General features: G+C 34.6%; 1 protein-coding gene across 1 annotated transcript; it reads right to left on the bottom strand.

Moving 5' to 3' along the window:
- Positions 1 to 13,644: 13,644 nt before the first annotated feature.
- Positions 13,645 to 18,303, bottom strand: prdm14 (PR domain containing 14). Its single transcript, XM_073830362.1, has 8 exons — positions 17,751 to 18,303; positions 17,297 to 17,347; positions 17,014 to 17,174; positions 16,278 to 16,545; positions 15,971 to 16,173; positions 14,876 to 14,977; positions 14,023 to 14,242; positions 13,645 to 13,802 (listed from the first exon to the last, which is right to left on the bottom strand). The coding sequence occupies exons 1-8, from the start codon at positions 18,301 to 18,303 to the stop codon at positions 13,645 to 13,647; spliced, it is 1,716 nt and encodes a 571-aa protein (XP_073686463.1).
- Between the last annotated feature and the right edge of the window lie 1,490 nt (positions 18,304 to 19,793).

Below are 19,793 nucleotides of genomic sequence, written 5' to 3'. Positions count from 1 at the left end.
GCCCAAGACTTTTGGTAAAATACTCTGTGGACTGAGGAAACAAAAGTTGAACTTTTTGGAAGGTGTGTGTCCCATTACATCTGGCGTAAAAGTAACACAGCATTTCAGAAAAAGAAAATCATACCAACAGTAAAATATTGTGGTGGTAGTGTGATGGTCTGGGGCTGTTTTGCTGCTTCTGGACCTGGAAGACTTTCTGTGATCAATGGAACCATGAATTCTGCTGTCTACCAAAAAATCCTGAAGGACAATGTCCGGCCATCTGTTCGTGACCTCAAGCTGAAGCAAACTTGGTTTCTGCAGCAGGACAATGATCCAAAACACACCAGAAAATCCACCTCTGAATGGCTGAAGAAAAACAAAATGAAGACTTTGGAGTGGCCTAGTCAATGTCCTGACCTGAATCCTATTGAGATGCTGTGGCATGACCTTAAAAAGGCGGTTCATGCTCGAAAACCCTCCAATGTCGCTGATTTACAACAATTCTGCCAAGATGAGTGGGCCAAAATTCCTGCACAGCGCTGTAACAGACTCATTGCAAGTTATCGCAAATGCTTGATTGCAGTTGTTGCTACTAAGGGTGTCCCAACCAGTTATTAAGTTTAGGGGGCAAACACTTTTTCACACAGGGCCATGTGGGTTTGGGTTTTGTTTTCCCTTCATAATAAAAAACTTCATTCAAAAACTGCATGTTGTGTTTACTTGTGTTATCTTTGATTAATATTTAAATTTGTTTGATGATCTGAAACATGATCTGAAACAAGTGTGACAAACATGCAAAAAAATAAAAGGGGGCCAACACTTTTTTCACACCACTGTAGATGATAGATAGATAGATAGATAGACAGACAGACAGACATATAGATGGATATAGACAGACAAAGATATAGGTAGACATGGACGGACAGACAGATCGATAGATAGATAGATAGATAGATAGATAGATAGATAGATAGATTTTATTTTATTTTATTTTCAGTTGAACTAGCTCTTTTTTGTGGCTGTGGGTCACTTTTTTCTTTACCGTCGTATGGAGATGAGAAGAAAAGACAAAAAGACATCACAATGTCATAAAATGCTCATGAGAACTCTCAGGTGTAAAGTTCTTTTATCAATAACCCCAACAGCTCAATATCACTTTGCTTTAAATGGGAACTGCTCTCTGATAACTCCTCATTTAGCTTGGAGTGTGGAAGAGCAGCTAAAGGAAATCTGAGCAGTAATACTAGCCATTTAAGCATATGGCATTCTCAGCATGTAAACATCGGCACAGGGCAGAGGCTGCAGTAAAACAGCCTCCTGGGACCAGGTCCCCAAAGACCCCATTTTTAACACACACAGAGCACACATGCAGTAATGGAGGCTTCCTGATGTCCAGTCAGAGCCCTTATAGCACAATGACAACCTGAGGTCACATCACTTTGTCCACACAGACCTTTCGCCCTCAAACACTTGCCCACCCACCCAGCCTCTCAATCAGCTATGTTATGTCACTTTCCTTCCAATGTTTTGTCATATTTTAAATTATATTAGGTTTTACACATGTATTCAGATTTATAATGAATATTTATATTTAATTTAACTACTATTTCTTTAATATTATGTTATTATTACTATTATTTAGACTTTATTATTATTATTATTATTATTATTATTGCTATTAAAAAAAGAAGAAGAATTAATTTTAATTTTTTTGTAATTTTAGACATCATATATTCAAATGTATTTTTTATATATTTGGGTATATTATTAAAATTTGTAGATATTCAGGAAATACACTCACGTGCACACACACACACACAATTTATATATTATTTTGGGGGAAAAAATAATATATTATAAATGTAATAAACATAATAAATAATTAACATAAATAAATAATATAAAGGTAATTCCTGAATATGTAAAAATGTATTCATAAATACAAATATATCACTTAAAAATATATTTACATATCATAATACATACAGTATATGTCTTCACCTATGCATTTTGAATATTACGTGAGAAAGAATATTATGTGGGAAACAAAATAAATAACAAATAATAATAATGTAATTCCTGAATATGTAAATACTAATATATTACTTAAAAATATATTTCATAATACATAGAGTACATGTCTTCAGATATAAATTATGAATATTATATGTAAATTTATATAACTGTAATAAATAAATATAAATAAATAACAACAAAAATATAAATTGAATTCCTGAATATTAATTAGTAAATACAAATGTATTAATCTAATGTCTTCACATATGAATTATGAATATTATGTGAGAAAGAATACACATTTCATAAATCATGTGGGAAAAAATTTAAACTTAATTACAAAATATGTAATAAAAATATACAACACACACACACACGGTATATATTTTTTGAAAATATTTATATAAATATAAATGCAATAAATAAATATAAATAAATAATATAAATGTAATTTCTGAATTTGTAAAACAAATTATTAATAACAAATATATTACTTTAAAATATATTTTTCATAATAATAATAAAACACATATATCTTCACATATGAATTATGAAAATGATGTGAGAAAGAATACACAAATCATGTATTATGTTGAAATAAATGTATATATATAAAACTTAATAATAAAATATATATATATATTTTTTTAATATAATCCATTCCTTCATAGTATATACTGTACACACATATATAAGGGTTTTATATAAATCATTCCTTTATAGTATGCATTATGCACATTATACTGCACTATACTTAACATTTAAGTATGTTTTGAATATGTTAGGATGCTCTTCTCTTGCTGACCATGCTATATGTTTTAAAAATGCAAAAACCACGTAAAAGCGTTGAAAGTAGGGTGTTAAAGGGGTTAGATGCCGGGAACACTAGAGCAGGGCTAGAGAGGCAGTAAAGGCTTGTTAGGGTACATTAGGCAGAGAGGGGATTATAAGGCTTCATAAATGTTTCAGAGATACTCAGGGACGATGTCCTGTGGCGGCTCTCCATGGAGGAGATCTGTGGCTTTGCAAGCAGTCACTGTCTCCACAGAGCAGAGAGAGAGAGAGAGAGAGAGAGAGAGAGAGAGAGAGAGAGAGAGTGTGTGTGTGTGTGTGTGTGTGTGTGTGTGTGTGTGTGTGTGTATATGTGTTGCTGTGTTAAAAGAAAGCTCATTCTTATTTCACCTTTGTCATGTATGCATAGGTTTAATGGGGCAATAAAACTTACCTATTCCATTAGTACTCAGGCCTCTGTGATTGTTTATGTTTTAAAGGCATCTTAGTTGGTTAAAGTTTCTATTTTTAACAAACATGTAAAAATGAAGTTGGTCTTTATCAGTTATCAGAATAATCAAAGATATTTTCAAGCCAAATATACAGTACTACATGGCTGTGAAGCCAACAGCTTACCTCTCGCCCTCTTTAGAGGCTCATTTAAACAGACAGAACAGCCCTCGGCCAGCCGTCACATCCCACTCCAGCCAATGTTTGTGAGTGTGTATTTATCTTTGCAGTTACTCCTCCTGACCTCTGAGTACCTTTGGGAGCTGGAAGGGGTCACTGCCAATTGTCCTATTCACAAAAGAGAGGGCAGAACATTGCTTTTGAGAGACCGAGCGAAAGAAAGACTGTCACAGATTCTTCAATCATCCCACTCATTAAACAGATTAATAGACTATCCAGGAAAAGACAAGGTCATCATCATCATATATACACAGCTACATATAAAACAAAGAGAATCAGAAGCAGCTTTATTAGTTAAGTGTGCTACACACTCACACAAGGAATTTCATTTTGGTCTACCGCCTAATGCACTGATATAAATGAAATACATTGTAAATTGTTTTCCGTAGTTGTAAATAAAACAAGAATACATGATTTCAGTTTTTCTACTTGAAAATGTTATGTTTAATTCAATGTGTTGCTTGCCATTTCTTTGTAATTAGTTGTGAAATTGAGCAATTTCAGAGTGAAAATGGTTGAAATGGTTGATGTTAAAAAAAACAAAGGTTTTCAGAAAGAGTAAAAACAGAGAAAAAAGCATTTAATTCAACAATGTGACATTCCTGAGTAGAGAAATAATACAACTTTGGCATAATCTTTTAATAGAGTTAATTACTATCAAAAGTAAGCAGTTTTATTTAATAAAAAATATATATTATATTTAAAAAAATGTGGCATGTAACAAGAAATTCATGTCATGAAATGATGTCACATTAAAAAGTATTTATATAAGTATTATGTATATGTATTATATATACAGTTGAAGTCAAAAGTTCACACACACCTCGCAGAATCTGCTAAATGTTCATTATTTTACCAAAATAATAGGGATCAATGCATGTTATTTTTTATTTAGTACTGACCTGAATGTTTAAACATAGTCCACAAGAGAAAATTATAGTTGAATTTATAAAAATAACCTGTTCAAAAGTTTACATACACTTGATTCTTAATACTGTGTTGTTATCTGAATGATCCACAGATGTGTTTTTTTGTTTAGGGTTAGTTGTTCGTGAGTCCCTTGTTTGTCCTGAACAGTTAAACTGCTCGCTGTTCTTCAGAAAAGTCCTTCAGATCCCACAAATTCTTTGGTTTTCCAGCATTTTTGTGTATTTAAACCCTTTCCAACAATGACTGTATGATTTTGAGATCCATCTTTTCACACCGAGGACAACTGAGGGACTCATATGCAACTATTACAGGAGGTTTCAAATGTTTCCTGATGCTTCAGAAGGAAAAACAATGCATTACGAGCCGGGGGGATGAAAACTTTTGAACAGAATGAAGATGAAGATTGCTAATTTTGCCTAAATATCATATTTTTTCATTTAGTACTACAGAAGATACATGTTTCCCAGAAGAAATAAGTTAAAACATGTTGAATTTGAAAATCAGGTTAAATTTAACTATAAATTTAACTGTAAATTTAAGTATCTCCTGTAGCTTCTGAAGAACAGCACTAAATGATAAAAATATGATATTTAGGCAAAATGAGAAAAATGCACACATCTTCATTCTGTTCAAAACTTTTCACCCCAGGCTCTTAAAGCATTGTTTTTCCTTCTGAAGCATCAGTGAGTGTTTGAACCTTCTGTAATAGTTGCATGTGAGTCTCTCGGTTGTCCTCAGTGTGAAAAGATGGATCTCAAAATCATGCAGTCATTGGAAAGAGTTCAAATACACAAAAATGCTGAAAAACCAAAAAATTTGTGGGACCCAAGGATTTTTCTAAAGAACAGCGGGCAGGACGAACAAGGGACTCATGAAACGGCTTTTAAAAAAATACACAGATGTGGATCATTCAGGTAACAACACAGTATAAATCATGCGTATGTAAACTTTTGAACAGGGTCATTTTTATAAATTCAACTATTATTGTCCCTTGTGGACTATATATTTAAGCTCTCTTGAGCATTCGTGAGCACATAACAGTAACACACACATGTATATACATATACATGTGCACACACTGTATCCTGAGGAGTGTTAGTGTTATACCAAGACAAAAGGGGATTAGGAAGGATGACAGTAAACACTGAGATGTAGGACTAACAGAGTGCACAGGGATGCAGGATCCTTTGTGTAAACAGTTTACCTAGGCCAAGCCACAACAGCAGGAAGGAATTGACTTTTTTCTGTTTTTTTGGTTTCTTTAAATATCTGAAATATGATCATTTGTAATATTTTACTTCAATTAAATGAAAAAGAAACCTTGATAAAATTACTGAAATTGATAGATTTTTTTTTAAATAGTTACTAATGTAAAAGGCAAACAGAAATGAAAAAAAAAAGCGTCGTCACACCAGGAACACCTCAAATGTTTCTCTGTCCCTAACTATTTCACTCTCTCTTTCTTTTTCGTACTCTCTTTCAATCATTCAGCCATTTGCTGGCTCTCTTTCTCTCTCTCCCTCCTGCTGCTCTGTTAGAGTCAGGAGGAATAACTGCGAAAAAGAGACAAAAGCACATCAAACACACACACACATTCACACATATGCATACACATACTCCTCTCGGGCCATTGTTTAACATGATGCATGGAGAGAGAAAGCTCAACACTCGCAAATGTGAATGACAATGTCTGATTCAGGCCTGCTGGTCTTAACATACTACATTTATTTGAAAACTTCTTAAATTATTCATGAGTCACTATTACTTGTCATAATTTCCTATAATGTTAACATGAACTAAGAATGAACAATACCTCTACAGGTTTTTAATAATGTTATATATATACAAATGTCTATATATACAATTATGTATTTTATTTAAAATTGGACTATTTAAAATGAACTAGCTAAGACAAAATGATGATTAGAAAGTAAAAAACTCGGTGACCATTTATTTTAACCTCCTAATATATCTTTTTAATGCAATCACATATATTTTAACTTAACATCTAATTTCTGATTTTAAACTCAAAAGATGCTTCATAGAACCGTTGATTGCAATTAATATATCACACTTTAAGCTGTACTGATATTTAGTACAACATTATAATATTTACTCATTATTTGTACACTTCAAAAAAATGGTGTATGGATATATCTTAAAACTGTTTTCACTTAAAAATCTTCGTAAATTTTACAATTAAGTACAAATAAATGGCAAGTACCACAGAATTAAATGTGAGATTTTGAAGTAGAAAGACTACATTTAGATTTTCTTCGAAAACCTACTCCAATAATCTTTTATTTTAAAAAAAATATATATATAAAAACATTACCAGTCAAAAGTTTTTGAACACTAAGATTTTTTATGTTTTTTAAATGAGTCTCTTCTGCTCACCGAGCCTGCATTTGTTTGATTCAAAGTACAGCAAAAACAGTACAATTTCTGAAATATTTACTATTTAAAATAACTGTTTTCTATTTATAAGTGTAATTTATTCCTGTGATCAAAGCTACATTTTTAAGAATTATTACTCCAGCCTTCAGTGTCATTTGATTCCGCAGAAATCATTCTAATGTGCTGATTTGCTGTTCAAGAAACATTTTTATTATTATTAAAACAGTTAATTTTTTTCAGGATTCTTTAATGAATAGAAAGATCCAGAGATCTTTCAAAAAAACTTTATTTTAATTAATTTAGCAAGGATACTTTAAATTGCTTTAAAATAAAGACTTTTATAATGTTACAAAAGATTTATATTTCAGATAAATGCTGTTCTTCTGAACTTTCTATTTATGAAAGAAACCTGAAAAAAAAAATCTACTCAGCTGTTTTTTAACATAACAATAATCATAAATGTTTTTTGAGCAGTAAATCAGAATATGTGACCCTGGACCACAAAACCAGTCATAAGGTTAAATTTTACAAAACTGAGATGTATACATCATATGAAAGCTCAATAAATAAGCTTTCTATTGATATATGGTTTGTTAGGATAGGACAATATTTGGTCAAGATACATCTATTTGAAAATCTGGGGGTGCAAAAAAATCTAAATACTGAGAAAATCACCTTTAAAGTTCTCCAAATTAAGTTCTTAACAATGCATATTACTAATCAAAAATTACATTTTGATATAGTCATAGTAGGAATTTTACAAAAAATCTTCATGAAACATGATCTTTACTTAATTTCCTATTGATTTTTGGCATAAAAGAAAAATCAATAATTTTGACCCATACCATGTATTTTTGGCTATTGCTACAAATATACCCCAGCGACTTAAGACTGGTTTTGTGGTCCAGGGTCACATATTAGAATGATTTCTGAACAGCCATGTGACTAGAGTAATATTGCTGAACATTTAGTTTTAAAATCATTTATTTTATGAAATAAATTACATTTTAAAATATATTCAAATAGAAAGCAGATATTTTAAATAGCAAAAATATTTCACAAATTTACTGTTTTTGCTGTGCTTTGGCTCAAATAAATGCACGCTTGGTGAGCAAACGAGACTTAAAAACATTTAAAATCTTACTGTTCAAAAACTTTTGACTGGTAGTGTACATATACATTTTTACAGTGTATACATGCAAACTCTTACCAGTTCCTCAAGATAGAGCTGTCAATTTGAGACTCAGTATTACCTCATATATCTATAGTAGACAGTACTGTGTGTGTGTGTGTGTGTGTGTGTGTGTGTGTGTGTGTTGTCCCATGGGACTGACCGTCAGTGAAGGCTCACTGGAGCTTCATCCAAGCAACCAGGGCCATCTGCCCCATCGCTACTGTCATCTGGACAATCTCTCTTTCCTCTTTCCCCCTCTGTATGTTTCTTCCTCAATCTCTCTCTTACTCTCTCCCTTCTTCTCATTTCTCTCTACCAGTATGAAGCGGCTTTACTGTGTTTGATCTGTCATTCATCCAGTAAGCGGCATGCCGAGCGTTTAGCCGGCCTTTGCAGAGGATTACCTACTGTCCCAGAGGAACCTACCAGCACAATGACAACACCAGCCCAGCCTGTACCTTCTGCTTCCAAGCTGCCCAAGAGACTCAAGCACCTGACCAGGGATCAGTTATTCACACTTTACCAATTCCTTAAAACAGCACTTACTGTAGATTTGGAGTGCTTGTTCTTCTTATAAAAATAAATAAAGTCGTTTCAGGTCAAAATGACCCGGACGGAGGTTAAAGCAGAGTTTATGGTTTCACTCAGCAAAGAGCCCTGGGCTAGTTTTAGACAAGTCTAGTGATGTGTGCTGACTGCTATTAGAGGATCAATAGGGCTAATTGATCAGATTGTGGTTTAGCTCAACTGTTGGTGGCTACTAGACGAAAAGCTGAAATAGGAACTGACAGGTAACCACTTAAAGAGAGACAGTGTGGGCCAAACATGAGGACATCATGAGCCCCTTTTCTCCCAAATCCAATACAGACACATGCTAAACAGCCTTTTTATTTATATTAAATCTACCGCTTGTGATTCCAGCGACTACAGCCCTCATTTAAAATGAATTACTGCGCAGCCATTATGAGAGGTTGACCTCGGTGTAGCCGTATCATACACAAGCATCCAAACGCCACTGGGGGGATGTCATTAATCTCATATTAATAAAGAAATCAAACTGAATTATGGATGTCCGCAGTGGACGGGGAGGCATTTTAAAGCACCAAAGGTTAAGTGTGAAATCAATGCTTATAAATGAGCGTATAAAAATGCAGGGGAGTGAAAGGAGAGAAACAGCGAGCGAGCGCAGCCTCTAAATCAGTTTCCCACAAAGCATGATTGTCGAGTCACGCTTTTAACGCCACAGAGCTTTTACCGAGTGCATCAAGATGGCCATTTTTACCAGCTCATTATGGGCTCTGCATTATAAACCACATTGCACCGTCAGTCAGCATTCCCCTGGTGTAAAGAACTATACTTTATAATACTTTTAAAAGAAGAGCACCTATTATGGAAATAACATACATTAGTGTGAACTCAATATAATGTTTTTAGATACTTAACTACATTTTATTTGCAAATGTGTTTATATAAAATGCCATTAGCATTTTTAGAATTACTTCTATCGTTTTTGAAATATGTTTAAAGTGCACTGAATGTACAAGCATTATCCGCCTTATTTTTTTATTTATTTTTTTTTTTTATTAAAGAAGAATAATCGGACATTACAAAAATATTGAAATAGAAATCCAGATACACAAAATACAAGCTTAATCTGTATACAGTAATACAGTATGTAATAAGATGGGGGGAAAAAAACATACAAAATAATTTAATACCATAAAGAAAAAAAAAAGAAAAAGAAAAGATAAATAAAAAAGAAATTAAAACCTAGAAACAACTAAACAATAGTTCAAAATTTCTTCCTTTTCCCTTACATAGCCTATATAAAAGTTATATTGTGGGAGCATAACCAGAAAAAAATGTCTCCATGAAATGTAACAATATGTCATTCTTTTTGCTATTCATTTGCTTTAAAGACTTTTTCAAAATTTCCATTTCTGACAAAAATAAATTACATTTCGGTATGCATTTAGCAAATCTCTGTTTATGAATATAATATTTGCCTTGCAAAATGTCAAAGTTAACAACGTACTCAATCATTTTACTTTTATGAGAATAAGTACAGATAACATCTTTTAAAGAAAGCATATAATTAACATTTCTTTACATAAATAGAAAGGTGCTAACATCAGACCAAAAACTAAGAGACAATTCACAATTGTAAAACAAATGACACAAGTCTTCCTCATGTGAGTTACAGAAACTGCAGGTAATATCAATGTCCATGAATTTAGAAAGAGCTACTTTAATTATCCGCCTTTTCTTAACGCGGAAGTACGCCTATGTACGAGACTTCCGGTTTGTTAAAAGTAATGAGAAGAATAACAACATGCAGTAAACATAAAACTGTTTGCACTACAAACAAGTGTGTTCATAATTAAGATAATACACTAAAATAATTAGGTAAGACCAATTTGAAATATCAAAAAATAAGGTAAATAAAGTAAAAACTGACTTTAAATGTATTAAAACTTGTATAGACCTTTTTCCTAAGTAAACGACGAGCGCCGCCATTACGAATTCTAACGTCAGATTGAATGCTTTTCTGTTCCGGTTTCCATAGGAACCCATTCAAATAGCGTCCATCTGTTTTTAATGTAGCTAACGTCCACTGCTTCGGGTCATCTACACACTCATTAAAGTGAGGCACTGACAACTGACGGTCATTGCGACATTGCCAAGTGATGGCGCTATGGAGCCATGTGCTTTTTAAAAACATTTTAATAGGTTTAACATTAGTTTATTAGCTCGGAATATACCCTAATTTGACTAGAAACAATGCAGACCGGAAATGCAAAGCATTCTTTCAGTTAAGAGTCGGACTTACTTCCGTGTTCAGGAAAAACGTCTATATCCTCGCATTTAAACATATTTGTAAGCACACATTCGTTAAGATAAAATTGCAACTTAGTACATTTGAAATATAGTAACTTTGTAACTTAGTAGGCTAATACTGAATAACACACTACAGTTAAATTAAATTACGTTTAAAAACGTAAACTTGTTTTATTTTAACTAGTTGCCAAACCAACATTCCTCATAGCCTATTTTGTTTAATTTAACTGTAGCACTATACAATAAGGTGTCATTTGTGAACATTAATGTATTAACAAACATAAACAAACTATGAACAATACGTTTGTTACACTATTTTCTGTTAATATTAGTTAATAAAAAATACATTTGTTCATTGTTTGTTCATGTTCACAGTAAATTAACTAATGTTAGGCTAATTAACACAACTTGTTTAATAATGCATTAGTAAATTCTGAAATTAACTAAGATTAATAAATGCTGTATAAATACTGTTCATTCTTAGTTCATTAACTAATGTAGTTAACTAAAGTACTATATTGTAGTGCACTAAAATAATTTAAAATTTTGCTGTAATACTATATAAATACAATGAAAAACAATAGCTATGACAAAAGCTCAGTAAAATAAAACTTCAACTAAAAACTAAAATATAAAAATAAAAACTAACAGGAAATATTGATAAAACTATGCTAGTTCAATTATACCAAATTATTTAAAATTTTTAGTTTGACATTATTACAAAGTGCACTTTTCACAAATATACTTAAGTGTGTTAAACAGCCATAAAAGTGTATATTCTCTAATATTTTAAAACACAAGATTTGAAGTACACTACAAGTGCACGTTCAATACAATTAAGCGCACTTCTTTTTCACAAGGCTCTGGATGGACAAAAATGCCATCATCTAGGATGCTTTTTATCATTGACCCTAAGGGCTTGTGATTTTATTATACCTCCAAGCTCTGTTAACTCACCATGAGCTCTGATGTACATATGTACTAACAGAAGCCCCAGGGAACTTCAAAAGCTGTGGACAGAATGGAAAAGCCTGCCATCTCTCTCGGCTGAAGTATGAGAGGGTAATTGAATTGTCTTCTGAAGCTTGACCTGTGACCCGGCCAGTTTTGTATGTAACCAGTGAGGGTGAAATTAATAATAGGAATCCATGGCAGCTCCCTGTGCCAGCACCGGGTGAATCTGATGGCAGGGGACCATTGAGGCTCTGCAGGTAATCCAGTCAAATGAGAAGCCTATAGCCAGGGAATCCTTCACAACAAAGACTATGGATATGAGCTCAACATCTTTAAATGATTTCTAAGCCACGTCTGTTTGATCGCTGATGTTATTGCAGAGATATTTAACAGTGAGTGACTGGATGTATATAGACAAGTACTCATCCACACTTGCAAAAAGGTAATAATCACAACAAACTGCATGACAAATGATTGTAACGTTTAGCTGCGCCCTTTGACCCCTTGTTGTTGTCCTGTTTTGAGAAGGTGACTACTCCTGGAGAATGTGGAAGGAGTAATCTGTCAGAAAGCCTTTTTCTCGCTTTCCTTCTCCATCAGACAGTTGGTACCATGAAGACACAATCAGGGGGCAGCAGATGTCAGTGAGACCGCCTTTGTTTCCATTCTCTTCACACTGGACCACCTCATTGCAGTAGTCCATTGTCATTAATTTGCTGTTGGGGGATGTTCACACTCCTCCTCTTCTGTCGCTGACCATCATTTAGTAAAACACCGTAAACTCTCAGTCTACTAAGGTGTATCTATCTATCTAATCCAACTTATTTTGTCTTGTAATAGCGGTTGCTGCGATTTCCAATTTTTTGTGAGTGAGGCTTCTGGTCTCTTCCACCTTCAGTTATTTTTAGCTGTACAAAACAGCTTGTTTTGTTGCTTGATATTGCAAACTTATGTCTTGCCATATTATTTAAATGTATTATTTTAATTGTGAACACAGTGGTAGAGTGCAAACAGGTTTACCTTTTATTGCACTTTGTTGTTCTTGCTATTTCGCTACAGCGGCTAATGAACCGGAAGTCTCGCACATTTACAGAAAACGGCTTACTTTCGCATTGAAAAATACGGTGGATAGATTCAGCACGAGAGTTGGTTGCTTCCATTATATCACATTTAGTGTTTCTACTTCATTTCTTCCCTATCAAATGTGAATGATTTCTGTTTTCTTGTCAGTATTTTTGAGAGAAAGAAAACGACGTTTTAAATGTGGAAATCTGCTGTGTTTCATTTTATAGTCTTATTTCGTGTTAATATACTAGTATTGAAGTTAACGTTTAATAAAGATTAAAACATTTCTGAACAGTCAAATATTTCGTTAAACATAAAATCAGCACAAAAGCTGATAAAATCCCTTTCTTGATTTTCAGAAAGTTGCAGGGAAAACCAAACCACAAATAACAACAGATATTTCTCATATTCATTTTAATTTTCAGTTTGCAGACGATCCGACACACACTGACATATCTGAACAGCAGTTACAGCTCATGATAAAGACTATACAAATAGAAAAGAGCGACAGATAACAGTACAAATAATAACAATAATAATAATAATAATACATTTCGTCTTTGGTATTAACCGGTTTTGATTGTTCAGCTCACTAGCCTATTACACAACGACATATTTGCTTTGAGCTAACTTTAAAAAGTACAAAAACACTTCTCTAGCCAAATACATTTTAATAAATAGCGACAACATTTTACAATAAAATTAAAGCGAACATTTTCGTAGGGGACGGGTAACTTAAATAAAATACACAATATACCAAACAACATTGACGCATTAAGTCATCTTTGAAACATTGAAACAGTGATTTAGACGCAGTGTTTGAAGCCTTAGTTCCAGGGTCTGTATTCGGAGGTGATGCCGGTCATCCCGGGAAAAGAGAAATTGTCTCCCAGCTGTTTCTGTGCATGTAAAGAATCTTTGGTGGAGAAGAGGGTATTTTCGTCTCCAGGAAGAACAACAACAGTGCTGTCCAAAAGTGGTCGTTCTGAGGGGAGAGAGTTTTATTAGATAAACCTATAAATATATATATAGGTAGCCTATTATGTTAATAAATAGCTCATATGAATCGAACATCATTAATATTAATCCCTTAACATCTCGTTATGTTTATAATTTCAGTCCTTTTCGAATTTCAAAGTCTACTACTTAATGAAAAATGAAATCCTAAATGAAATCCCGGGAAGGAGTTTAAAATGTCTCCGTACTTTTATGCGTCTTCATGTGATATTTTAACTCTTGTGCTTCTTGGAAAGTGGTTCCACACACGTCGCAGGAGAAGGGCTTGTCTTTGGCGTGTGTCCGTCGGACGTGGCTGTCGTGGGCCGCGTGTGAGGCGAAGGCTTTCCCGCAGTGTTTACACTTGAACGGCCGCTCGCCGGAGTGCTGGCGGATGTGGGTGCGGAGGATGCTGGAAGCCGTGAACGCCTGTGAGATTCATAAAATACATGGTTATGTTCAATAAAGGTAACATACACACACTACACACTACTTTATTATTCAATACTGTTGACTTATATTGTTTATTACTCGGTTTTTACTATTAGCCTATTATTCTAATCAACAACAAAACTCATCTCATCTAAACCTAACCATCATATAAATATAAACCTTCCCGCTTTATTAAACTTTTTATTAAGCTGTTATTTAATGTTTATTCCGCTGGCCCCTACAATGTAGGTAAACCTGACTCGTATACAATTAGTTCAATAGGCTTCTAGGAATAAAAGTGTCTGTGGCAGTCCACAAACAGGACAGAAAGGGTGACATGACCATTGAAAGGCTCTTAACCCACGCTTAAGTCACCCTTTAAGAATAGAAGGAGACGAGTTGCAACAAAGCGCCTGACAAACTTTTGTCTCTTCGAGTGTCATAAATTAAAGCATACTCCTCATGCACAATGCGCTGGAGGTGCATCTGCCATTAATTAGCATGTAAGTGTCTTCTAAGAGTGCGTCCATCGCTAATAAGCGCTCAGATGCACCGTGAAATTAGTCAAATCCTTAAAGCAGTACTTTATTGGAATGCATCTGTATAAGCACTGGGCATTAGCCCACTCACCTTGTTACAGTAAACACATTTGTAAGGCCGCTCTCCTGAGTGGACGCGCATGTGTTTGTTCAGGCTGGAGGACTGCGAGAAACTTTTGCCGCACACGGAGCACTGAGAGGAAAAAGACGGACACAAATTGCATTCAGGATTCAAGACGTTGTAGCTACTGACACTGTTAAAGTTTTACAAATAAATTCTCGAAAAGACCGCTTTTTGTGTGCCTAATTTGCATTTGTGTAAAAAGTGACTAACATCAGTTTTAACTTTTATACTTTTGTTTTCATGTGAACCTGGACCACAAAACTAGTCATAAGGGGCAATTTTAATGAAATTGAGATAAATAAGATTTATATTTATGTATGTTTCTTATGATAGGACAATATTTGGCCGAGATACAACTATTTGAAAATCTGGAATGTGCAAAAAAAAAAATCTAAATATTGAGAAAATCGCCTTTAAAATTGTCTAAATTAAGTTCTTAGCAATGCATATTACTAATCAAAAATTAAGTTTTGATAGATTTAGGGTAGGACATTTACAAAACATCTTCATGGAACATGATCTTTACTTAATATCCTAATGTTTTTGGCATAAAATAAATCATTTTTGGCTGTTGCTACAAATATACCCGGTTTTGTGGTCCAGGGTCACATAATTCGATTGAAAAGGGAAATAAAAGATCAAATAATTTATATTTAAATGGACAAAATATATTTTTCACATTATACAATGTGACAACACATAAGCGTGTTGTCATATCTAATGTGTCAGTTCCTGAAATTTCGAACGGCCTTTTTATTAAAATTATGCTATAATTCTATAAATAAATAGCAAAACCATAACGCGTTTAATCTTAAATAAAAATCCTAAGTAAGTTATTTTTTTTAAATCGTTCAAAAATTGAAAAGGCATCTATTTCGCTAAAAGACCCTTATACATGCATATAAACAAAAACGTATTCTTAATCAAACAATTAATAACATTGCGATGTTTTAATATTTTCTCTTTTAGGCTTCGGTTTTGTGCAGCTTTTCTAAAAAGGAGCTGTTCTTTCAGCACCATTGCTGTTCTTTCGTAAAAGACTTAAATTATAGATATATTTACCTTATGTGGTCTGTGTTTTTCATGCACATGGAGAACGTGAATTCGAAGCCGGTCTCTCTTCTCGAAAGACCTGTTGCAGAGATGGCAGGGGAACTTTCTGTCGCCCTGATCGACACACCGCGTGTATTTCAGGTGTTTGTCTCTGTAGTACTTGTAAGCAAACACTTTACCGCAGCGATCGCACTTGAAACCCTCTCCAGAATCTGAAACGAAGAAACACTGGAATCTGAGCAATTTGCAAACTGACACGTTATAAATCTCTATCTAAAGAATTATATGAGGTGATATATTTGCATTACGCGCATACCTTCAGTTTGGAGCGTTTCAGTGTCATCAATAAACTCTTTGAGGGTGAGAGGAATGCCTAGAAACTGCACATAGCAGTCTCCGTACCAGACTAAGAGTTCTTGGCCGGCTCCGATCTCTTTGCAGGCCTCGTAGTATATCTGGCCTTCACACTGAACCGCAATCAGGTTCTGTTCTTCGGGAAAGCGAGCGCACTTTACCAAGGACATCCAATTCCCTGGAGCGCCTCTTCCATCCACAAAATGACTCAAGCGGCCGTTCTCAAAGATCTTAGCACAGGAGGGAAAAAAAGGTTGGAATTTAATATAACTATTACATATTAGTAAATAGCTGTATGCAATATGTCACGGAATAAACAAATGTGACCCTAGACCACAAAACCAGTCATAAGGTTTATAATGAATATGAAATAAGCTGAATACAACTATTTGAAAATCTGAAATCTGAGGGTGCAAATAAATCAAAATATTGTGGTCTTTAAAGTTGTCCAAATGAAGTTCTTAGCAATGCATTTTACTAATAAAAAACTAAGTTTTGATATATTTACGGTTGGAAATTTACAAAATATCTTAATGGAACATGACCTGTACTTAATATCTTAATCATTTTGGCAGAAAAGAAAAATCAATCATTTTGACCCATATATACCCGTGCTACTTGTGGTCCAGGGTTACAAATGTTCCAGGCACGTTTTATACAAAATCTATAATTTAATTTATTTTAAATTTGATATTTACCTCCCACATAAGCGTGTTGTCATCATACGTTTTGATCTCACTTGTGTTCACTAGCTTGCCCTGAAACGGTCCAAACCTGGTGCCTTTTGGAATTGTGCTTTTATCAGCAAATACTCCATAATGGGACAGGCTTCCACAATTAGTTTGGAGAATCGATAAACCTGAAAAATTCAAGACACACTCCATGAAATTGCCAGCTGTAAACTTCAGACTGCAAATTCTGATGAAAGACAGAAAGAAAGAAAGAAAGAAAGAAAGAAAGAAAGAAAGAAAGTTAACTTACCATCTGGAAGTTCAAATCCTTGGGTATCAACAGGGAGAAGATGACGATCAGCTAATCAATTGAAAAAAAACATGAGTTACAAACTCAATTTTGGAAATTAAACATTAAAAATCAGACGAATGAAGCATTAAAATATAATGAAAAGTATAGTAATTGTACTCTTAAAAATAAAGGTTCTTCACTAGCATCATTGGTTCTATAAAGAACCTTGAACATCCATTTAACCTTTCAAATGCAGAAAAGGTTCTTTATAGTCAAAAAAGGTTCTTCAGATTTTTTAAATGTTCTTCAAAATGGTTCTTTTTGGAACTAAAAATGATTCTTCTATGGCATCACTGCAAAAACACTCTTTTGGAACCTTTATTTTTACGAGTGTTTGTATGATTTGTTTTCCTTTTAATAAAATTGATTAGTCGCTGTAAAAAAGTGCTGTATTAATTCAAAAGGTCATTACCTGTACCGGGAGGAAATGATAATCCAGAGATGGCATGTCCAACGTTTTGCCCATGTTTTTTGGAATATCCGTACAGGACCGTGAAGAGGTCTTCCTCTGTAAAACTGTAGGTGCGCGTATGTTCTGGCGATGGATTTGCGGCCTGCAGGCAGTTGAAATTGTCCTTAACCGGAGTAGACGAAGCCGACGAAGACTTTCCACTGGACGGGCTGCTGAACTCGGACGGAGACCCGGTGCTCTGCTCGTCGAGTCTGGTGTAAATACTTTGTGACGGCTGCATATGCTGGAAATATGGCATGTTGGACACGTTGAGGATCTGTTCGTGGAACACCGCGGTCTGGTGGCTGTTGTGGCCGAAAAAAGACGGAGTCCCGGCGAAGTTAAACGGCATGATTGTCTGCGCGTCGGTCACCATGCGGCCCAGAGACTTGAGCGGATGGAAGATGCTGTGCGCGCCCTTGAGGACGTCCGTGTAGTGCGCGCCGGGCAGAGACGGGTAGACAGCCAGACTCCTGTCCCTCACTGCGGGGTGAGTGGAGAGAGACACCGACATCGCCACAGCTGATCCGAGGAGAACTTTACTTGAAGTTTGTTTTCAGTTCTGTAGAGTGTAAAACATTTTCATTATTAGAAAAACATTTTTATTTCCATCCAGTTTGTAGATTTTCAATTAGACTAGTTTCTCCATCTGTAGCTTTAAAACTTTCAGTTTGGCACAACTTTGATTTGACTTTTCAGACAACAATTCAGCTATTTTTATATGGTTTTCTTTAAGTGTATATCGACCCATTCTGTCTTAATTCAAAATTAAAGATGCGTAATAAAAACATACTTTCACTTATAAAAACAAAGGTTCTTCAATGGTTCTTTGCAAATTTTCAGCGAAGATCAGGAACCTTTTGAGCTGGTTGTTGCAACCTTTATTTTTATTTTTCTACTGAGCAAGAAAATTTTGCAACACAAACAAACACAAAAAATACGACTTTCTAAATCCACAAATTTTGCACGCAATTTAAAGAAAAGTTATGAAATGCTTTGTAAAATAACCAAAAAAATGAAATAACTCTTTACACTCTTAAAAATAAAAGTTCCAAAAGGGTGTTTTTGCAGTGATGCCATAGAATAACCATTTTTAGATCCCCAAAGAACCTTTCAGTGAACCGTTTTTAAAAGAACCATTCGAAGAATATTTTAAAAAATCTGAAGGTTTTTAACTAAAGGTTCCATGGATGTTCAATGTTCTTAATGGAACCATCAAAGCCAATAAAGAACCTTTATTTTAAGAGTGTAGGATGACCGCAGAGATTCCAAAATCAAAAGTTTCCAGCATTCCCTTACTTTTTCCAATTTTCCAATTCCTAGAATAAACTGTGCGCAAAAGCGCCACTAACAGAGACTAATGAGGGTCGTGACACTACAATTTAAGAACAGAGGGTCAGCAAGAAAGGTCACAATTAATGAAGCCTTTCCAACTCTTTTAAAAAGCATTAAAGGTGTCATGCTCCATAGACTCCTGACCTCAGCTGGTTATCGCACATAAAGAGTGGGTTTAAATCCATAATGGTAATGCAAGATAAAACACAAATAAGTTACTGCTATCATCAAAACTAGAAAAACACTCTTAAACAGTGAAATTGTTTACCATATAGCGCGACTTGTGCAAGTCCTGAGATCCTCCTCTTGAGTTTGGGGAACCTTTGACTTGACTCAGGAACGATGGCCCGAGGTCTTGTGTGTGAAGCTTGAGACAGGTCTGACTCTGAAGACATATGGTTGAGTGTAGAAAAGCTTCTAGAGAGGGGATGCCTTTCCGGGATCTGTGCTATCATTGGTCAGTCCATGAGTTCATCCTCTGGGAATTGCACTTTAACACGTTGTAGCAGGGCTGAGCCTCTTCTCACAGCTCTCTTTCATATGCAGCAGAGTCTCTAATGTGTTAACTACTGGAGGCGCACTGTTAACCGCTCCTAACCGGGCGACGGTGTGAACGGCACGAGTTCAGTTTAGAGGCTCTTTGTGAAAACGAAAGTCATCGGTAGTATT

The sequence above is a fragment of the Garra rufa genome, chromosome 24 (genome assembly GCF_049309525.1).
Source record: "Garra rufa chromosome 24, GarRuf1.0, whole genome shotgun sequence".
NCBI classification, from domain to species: Eukaryota; Metazoa; Chordata; class Actinopteri; order Cypriniformes; family Cyprinidae; genus Garra; species Garra rufa.
The sequence above is the reverse complement of the archived record's forward strand: the minus strand, read 5'-3'. Positions and strand labels throughout refer to the sequence as shown.

Bases quoted from the DNA above. Each gene is read 5' to 3' on its own strand.
- prdm14 (XM_073830362.1), bottom strand. From the start codon at position 18,303: ATGTCGGTGTCTCTCTCCACTCACCCCGCAGTGAGGGACAGGAGTCTG. The intron at 17,348-17,750 runs GTAATGACCTTT...TCAATTGATTAG, and splicing joins ATCATTTCCTCCCGGTACAG to CTGATCGTCATCTTCTCCCT. The intron at 16,174-16,277 runs GTATGCGCGTAA...TCTTCGTTTCAG, and splicing joins TGAAACGCTCCAAACTGAAG to ATTCTGGAGAGGGTTTCAAG.